This window comes from Phoenix dactylifera, chromosome 2 (genome assembly GCF_051530095.1).
Source record: "Phoenix dactylifera cultivar Ajwa chromosome 2, Ajwa_hap1_PhDact_Kaust_v1.1, whole genome shotgun sequence".
Lineage (NCBI taxonomy): Eukaryota > Viridiplantae > Streptophyta > Magnoliopsida > Arecales > Arecaceae > Phoenix > Phoenix dactylifera.
This window is the reverse complement of record NC_143191.1, coordinates 38654567-38662279: the sequence shown is the minus strand read 5'-3', so window position 1 is coordinate 38662279 and position 7713 is coordinate 38654567. Positions and strand designations below refer to the sequence as shown.

Below are 7713 nucleotides of genomic sequence, written 5' to 3'. Positions count from 1 at the left end.
CATAAAGCCAACACAGGAGAGTTTGTTACAAACTAAAAGAAAAACCTTGCATTACATGCAATTCATTTCATGACATGCCAGGTGCTCTAGAAGACAAGATCCTGGATAAGCAGCAACAAGAAAAGTTATAGTCAAAAAGGCAGAGTTCCGAAATGGCCTGACAAAAGAAAGGTAGCTAAACTCAGAAAGGGAAGATTCGAAACATCAGCACTCCCCAAAGATTTTAGAATTAGGGAATATTGCACACTATACTTGGCCACTAGCTATTAAAATTTGAATTAGATGGGGCAAAGAAATATATACATACATGCACACGCGCACATCCCTGTTGGAAGGAAAACCATATCAAATCAGATGCAGTACATGATAACAGAAAATTTAACTAATTACAGTACATGATCATATAGTATCTATAACACTTAACAGTGTTCGCAACTGATACAAAACTACTAATAAGAATTAATAGGTTAAGAGATTAAAAGAGCACCATGGATTAACAGAGAAATATATAAGAAAGTAATGCATCAAAAAGTGAAACCTAGGAGTAACATGAAGAGAAAAGCTACAGTTCAACAAGACCAACATACTAGGTGAAGGTTACAGAAACACAGACATCTACCAACGGCTGCCCATCGAAAAAGAAACAACTGAATGTCTTCATCAGACCACTCTGCTGCAACTTGGAATCCAACCAGGAACAGTTTGGTACAGGAGGAAAAAAAAAAAAAACAGAAAGGCCTTCTCATAACATGCTATCTGTTCTAGCAGGCAACCTCCTAAAGAAGTTAAGTGGCACTGAGGGAAGCTTATGGCGGAACCTCGGATGTCTCAGCACATATAAACCGGTGAGCAGGGCCACAACACGGAATGGTGTAACATAGAGCACAATGGCAGCAATCAAGCAGAAGGTCACAAACAAGGCAGTTGCTCTTGGGTCTCTCCAGCTCAACAGAGATTGTAACCTCTCCCCTTGTGTCGCCAGATCACCAACCACAGTCTGTATCCTCCCCGCGACACTCCTTAAACGGTCATACCTCATCCTCACAAGATCAGGGGGGCGAGATGTAGGAAAAGTATCAAATTCTTCATCTAGCTCATCAGGATGTGCAGACTCTGCATGAGAGAGCCGAGTGTCCATGTGAGGAGGATGCCTGGGCCTCCAACGAAAGTACCAGACACCAATCAAAAACAGGTACAGGAAAATTGTCGGGAGTATCAATTCTGGGTACAAAACCAATATCACGAAGAGAATGTGAATAAGTATTGTAGTCAAAGGGTTCCTCCAATGGCAAATCTGATCAAACCATTTTCCAACTGCAATCAAAGGGCTCAAGACACCCATGATCCTGAAAAAGTTAGCTTTGCTCTTCCGCATGCTCCACATGTGAGAATCCACATCCAACATATACTCCACAACCTCCTTTCTCAATGGTGGCTCCGCACGGCTCAGCCTCATTGATACTATCTGAGTGGCCTGGTGCCTCAGGTTATCAAGCTGAACAACAGACAAGGGGTAGAGGTAATGCATCTTTGGCAGTAATGGCTGGGAATACATGTGCAACATATTAATCAAAGAGGAGCATGTGAAGCGGACAGCAAGCTGAACTTCTCCCATCTTCTTCACCCCCGAAGGAAGCAACACTATAAGAGGGTAAGAATGGGTGTAAACCCGATCAGTTTCAAGTGTAGAAAGACGGATCCTCACCTTCCCTATTCTGGTGTCCCTTGTACCAGCTGCCTTCTCCCCTCCCTGCAAGTGACAGTTATCAAATACACCGATTGTAATAACTGTACATGGGTCATATACCTCCCATGTGTATTGTTCATTCCACTTTGGAGTAAAGCTATCTATAATAGTCCTTGTACGGACCCATTTCTGTCCATATTTAGCAACACAGTAAGCATCAGTTGTCCCACGCCCATCCTTAGTCTTCATCGGCAACAACCCCTGAGCATTCAAGATGCCCAGTTCCAAAACTCCAATACTTGGCTTCCACAACGGTTTTGCCGTTGGCCTAAGATCGCTGCTATAGTGCGTCGACTCATCCAAAACATGGTAGCCACCATCTAAACAAATCCTCAGATGAATACGACTAGAGAACTTCACCTCCTTCTTCTTCTGTTCTCCATCCACAATCACATGCTTCTCGAGATTATACCACCTACTATTGACAGGCTTGTAGTCCAGCCTCCTGTCCACATTCTGCAGGGGAATGATAGTCCTCCCCAGTACCTCATCCTTGCTGGGTGCCACCCGATCTTCAACACTCAGAATCAAGTGCTCCTCAAAAGGTTCAGCTGCTACAAACATCAAATCCTCATTCCACATAGGATTAAGGGTCCTGCTCTGTGATATTCTAGTTCTGAGAACTTGATTTCCAAGCATAACTTTAACAAAGACTTCAGGGAACCTACTTTTATCACTAGGCTGCAAGTCCTGGGCTTCAATAACATTAACCCTAACATACCAAAGCTTAGGAGTGAGATATACCTTTGACCTTATACTCGCAAGGCCATCACCAGGAACGGTTGCAGCATCTGAATGCCAAGCTTCCGGAAATGCTTCATCTGCTTGGGTGCCCATCCAAACTGCTAACATCAGCTCTCCCTTCACCTTATCCCCCTTCCGGTCTTCCAACCTATACCATTGCGGAGCCAATGGGCTGTCTGGTGGAACTCGCTTCGGAATCTCATTTAGATCAAACAAGACCCGACCGATGAAATCATCCTTTACAGAATCCTTATCTTTGACAATGACTTCCATAGAGGAAGCTTGGATCCGCTCCTTTGAGAAGGCAAAGACTTGGTTCCATTCAGGATTGGTCTTCTTCTCAAAATAGCGGGTTGTGCCCTTGTAGTTCCCCAGCTTTACCTCCACATAAGGGTCACAACTTCCAGTTACATCCTTGACTGGCAGATCTTTAGCCTTCACGACCCGGACATAGAGATACTGCATCTGCTCCACGAGGTCATATGTGGTGGTGAGCTTGTCACCAGCAACTCCACCACCACCAAGGTGAGGAGAGGTCTCCTTTAAGGAGTACTCCTGGGGAGGAAGAGGCCTCTGCATCATCTGAGACTATGGACAGGAAAGGAACAGACAGGCCTCCAACTCAAATGATCGGAAAGGTAAAAGAGCACGATTTCAGATCTCAGAGGTGAAAGGAATTTTGAAGAAGTACACAAAATTTGAACTTTCTTGAAGTGGAGAGGAAAACCTTAATATAATCCACAATAACACAAAATGCGGATCAAAACAGAGTGAATTTTGAACTTAAGCCTGGATGTCCGCAGGAGAAAGCAAAAAGGAAGGTAGAAAAGAAGTCCAGCACCTAGATTCTGGTGCGAAAGAAAGGGGACGGTAGAGATCTCAGAGTACCAGACTTGATCGCGCCAACCATAAACCAAGGCCCCAAGTTAGAAGCCAAAAACCGAAGAGGCAAAAACGTCATACATTTCATCCGAACCCACCGCCAAGCAACGAAACGAGCTTGATCCCCTGAAATTAAAACAAATGCGATCAGCTCTGTTAGCTAGGAGCTCAAAAGCCTAAACATCCCATCAGCTTCGCCTAAGAAAAACCGACAAAAAACAAAAAACAAAAAAAAACATACGCCCTAGCCATGGAAATGCCTCACTCTTCTAATAAATATATGCATTCATCGAAAGAATTTTAGATCTTAATCAGAATTTAACTCTGAACCCTAAAATTAAAAAAATGCCTGCTTTTGATAGAAATAATCAAACATGGACTCACAGCATTCTCTGCTCAAATACTAGAAAAGAAAAATCACACAAGAAACAAGTAAAAGTTCGCAAACATTTCCACAGCGTTCAAACCCTACCTACAGAAAAGAATCAAAGATCTCAAACGGATATTCAAAAGAAGAGCAAAAGTAGAGACGGAAAGAACAGAAAATGAAGAGAGAGAAAGAGAGGAGGCAGAGAGATTCCGAACCTCGATCGATCGATCGCCGCCGAGAAGGAGCTCTCCGGAAAGGGCCCTTAGAAACCCTAACCCGGGGGTTCTCGAGGGTTCTCCGATGGAAAATCGTCCAATTCTTCGAGATTTTCCGGAAGAGGGTAAAGGGGAACGGTGATGGAGCCAAGCGAAGAGAAGTGGAGAGCAGGGAGTGAGCTCCAAAGTCTAAAAACCCCAACCTTTTTATCACCTTTTCTTTTTTTAGTTTCACTTTTGTGTTTCCCCCTTTAGGGGGAACCCGAGGCGGTCGTGGGCTCGTGGTAGGACCCCGGTAGGTCAAGTCGCACGTCCGACGGTCTCCTTTTTATCGATAGCCGAGATATCGAACTTTAAATTATATCTTCTCTTCTTCTCAACTCGACGTGGCGGGATCTTGGCCGTTGAGAGGGGGGCGGTCCGGTGGGAGTCATGTGATAGGAAGCCGTTCTTTCGGTGGTCCATTTTTGGACGGTTGTGATTTATTTACTATTTAGGTGTGTGATTTTATTATATCGGTTGGGACCAGGGAGCGGTCACCCGATACGACACCGTGGAAGAATTTAAACAAATAACGTGACGTTAACCCGGACATCCCTGTCACGGATTTAATCCCATCATCATCCGATGTGCTGTCGCCCTCTGATATCCCGATCACCTGATGGATGCAAATGGCGACTTTCAGCGGACTAGGTAGCACTCGGGATGTTACATCCCAAGTGCCGCCACACTTATTTATATAGGCTTCACCATCAAGCAAGCATCTCAATGCATCATCGTAAAAATAAATGGTTATGATTGGTAGTATGCTCGGCCATACAATGCACATAGTATAGAAAATAAGTTCTCTCCTTAAAATGGGAGCACCGACGCATGAATATGTTTGTGATTGATTGGAGGGGAAGGAATATCTTAGAACTATTCGCATTAGGTTTTCGCATAATGGTAAATTGATGATACCATCTACTTTTTGCTAAGAAAGGTTTTTTTACTATGGTGGAAGATATGTTAAGAAATAGAGGATATATAAGTTGGAAGTAGATGAGGCCACAACATGAGGCATTTTTCTTAAGCATAGTTGGATGCAGGGTAGCTATCTTAGCAGCGTTAGCACATTTTGCTATATATAGTTCATGAATTTTTTGAAAAAGCATCTTTTGACTCCTCACTTTATCCATGTTACAATTACACCCATTCCATTTTAAGGGTTTTCAATTTGATCTTTGACATTATGTTTCGTTGCAATCTAATTCTTCTTTCTATCTTTTCTTTGATGTCATCAATGACCATATGCAAATAATATTTTTGAGAAAAACCTCAACTTTCTATTTTTTCCTCTTCTCATAATTTTCTTTCTCTTTCACTAAGAAGGCCACTGCTAAGTGCTAACACCTCCACCCACCCACCTCAACTTTACCATGTCATTATAGCAACTATTACCATCACCATTCATATTATTACAATCATTAGTAACATTGTCACCACTACCATCACCTAGACAATCACCACCATCATCCTTTATTCTCGAGGAGTCTCAGCTATCTCTCTCTCTAAGAAACTAATAACCAATCTCTCTTCCTCATTATTTATCCAATTTTTAAATAGTTTTACATCTGAAACCCTCAACATCATTATCTTGTTGCTACGAATCTAATATTCTTAATTGCTCTCTTACTAAAATTAGAAAGGAAAAAGAATTCTGACTACAATCTTATATTGTCGACCACCAAAATGCACTACCGTTGTAGCTTCCTCCCATCTTAGCCTTTGCTATGAATGTAATGTCCGGGCCCAATACAGACCGGGCCCAATACTGTAGGGCCCAGTTGAATAGTATTGGGCCAGGGAGGGGTTAGCTGGCCCAAGATGGCCATAATCTCCCGCCTGAGGGCTGAAAAGACAAGACCACCAGATGGCCAACGGAGAAACCCCCACCGGCATGCAAAACAGGAGCCCGCCACCTCCTCCCCCTCGGCAAATGAGCTGTGAGCTGGCCTGAGGAGGAGGGGCAGCTGGTGGCTCCCGGAGCAGTGAGGAAGGAGAGAACGCCACCTCTCCTTTGGGGTCAAGTCATAAGCCCTGTATTTAAAACCCCTAAGATTTGCTAACCCCGAATTGAATGTAACCTCCCTAAACCTCTAACCCTCGGGATCTACTGCACCAGAGAGCCAAGCCTTGGAGCTGGAGGCGGAAGGGACCCTGCAGCCCTAGGAGAGGAAGGAGGGAGTTGTCGAGAAGGAGATACTGCCCAACTCCAGTCAACCGAATCAAGGTAAGGCTCTGTAAGTAGGTCTCTAGGCAAGGATAGAGTGGAGGTACCCCTCTGTGGGGTATTCTCCCCTCTGTTTCGGAGGAGACTGGCACAGAGAGGAGGAGACCGGCACGGGAGAGAAAAACAGGAGGAGGGCCGTGGGCCGGACCCACGGGCTGCGGGCCGGACCAACAGGCCGCGGGCCGGCCTGAGAACGGCCCAAGCCGAGCCCAACGCCACCCGGGCCGAGCCCAGCCGGACTCGGCCTACGGGTGACAGGCCCCAGCCACAGCTGCCCTAGGGCTGAGGGGCAGCCAAGGGCCGCCGGGTCTGCCGTGCCGGCGACCAACGTGGCCTCAAGGCCGCCAGCCCCAGCCGAGCCCCACCTCTCCGCCGGCCGAGAGGTGGTGGCGAGACTCCCACAAGAAAAAGGAAAAAGGGGGAAGAAGGAAACAGAAGAAGAAGTAAGACAAAAAAAAATATTAAAATACTTACCTCGGGCCACGGCCTTACCTAGCCGTGGTTGGAGCCGGTGAAGACCCCCCGGAGGAGGTCCGGCCTCGATCTCACCTCCCGGCCCTTCTCCTCTTCTCCGGCAACACTTCGGAGAAGGGAAGAAGGGGCCGGCCTCCCGCCGCCGTTGCCCGAGGGAGGAGCACCTTTTTTCGGCCGGTGGATCGGGGGGCGATGCATCCCCCGGTCGTCCGCGAAGGAGAGAAGACGGTCGGGAAGGGGCTTCGGCCGGAGCGGGAGGGACCGGAGGCGGAAGAGGCCGGGAAGGGTTTCGGTGGAAAGCGGGGGAGACGAAGAGGCCGAAGAAGGGAGAGGGGCGTGCGAAAGAGGCGGAAGCCTCTGGAACCCCCTGGAAAAGACCCTTAACGGGTCTGCCTAGCGGGTCGGATCCGAGTCCGGATCCGAAACCCGTTAGGCCTAAATCCTTTAATTCGATTTGGGTGAGTCCGATGAGGGATTGATTCCAGCCCAATCGAGTTAAACGGGTCAATTAAGCCTAATTGGTGTTGAGTCTGAACCCAATCAAGCCTGATTGAACCCGAATTAAGTAGATTGGGCTAAATCCAAACCCAATAGGAACTGAACCGAGCCCAATTGAATGAAATGGGTTAAATTAAGCCCAATTGAGCTGGGTCTGAACCCCCATTTATGCAATAGTAATCCCAGCAGGCCCAATTAATTGTAAATCAGGCCCAGTTCAAGCTAATTAAATTGACAAAGGGCCTAATTGGCTGAAAGAGGCTGGATTTAGTTTTAAATCAGGCCCAACCCTGTCATTAAAAAGCCCAATTAACCATATGGACCCAAATGGCTTTAAATGAACACCAAAGGCTTCAAATTGGCTAAATTAAAATGGGCTAAGATCCTTGGTTGGGACCCAAGCAAGTCCATGATAAGATGAACCAAATTCTATAATAAATAGAGAATAATATGATTCCTATAATGTGGTTTTAGGAATCAACGATTTGCCACCAAGACTTTGGATAACGAA

General features: G+C 46.0%; 1 protein-coding gene across 1 annotated transcript; it reads right to left on the bottom strand.

The window, feature by feature from the left end:
• Positions 1-467: 467 nt before the first annotated feature.
• Positions 468-4191, bottom strand: LOC103705378 (FT-interacting protein 7). Its single transcript, XM_008789069.5, has 2 exons — positions 3959-4191; positions 468-3499 (listed from the first exon to the last, which is right to left on the bottom strand). Exon 2 carries the CDS (start codon positions 3071-3073, stop codon positions 743-745), a length of 2331 nt encoding a protein of 776 aa, XP_008787291.1. The 5' UTR covers positions 3074-3499; positions 3959-4191; the 3' UTR covers positions 468-742.
• Positions 4192-7713: the final 3522 nt, after the last annotated feature.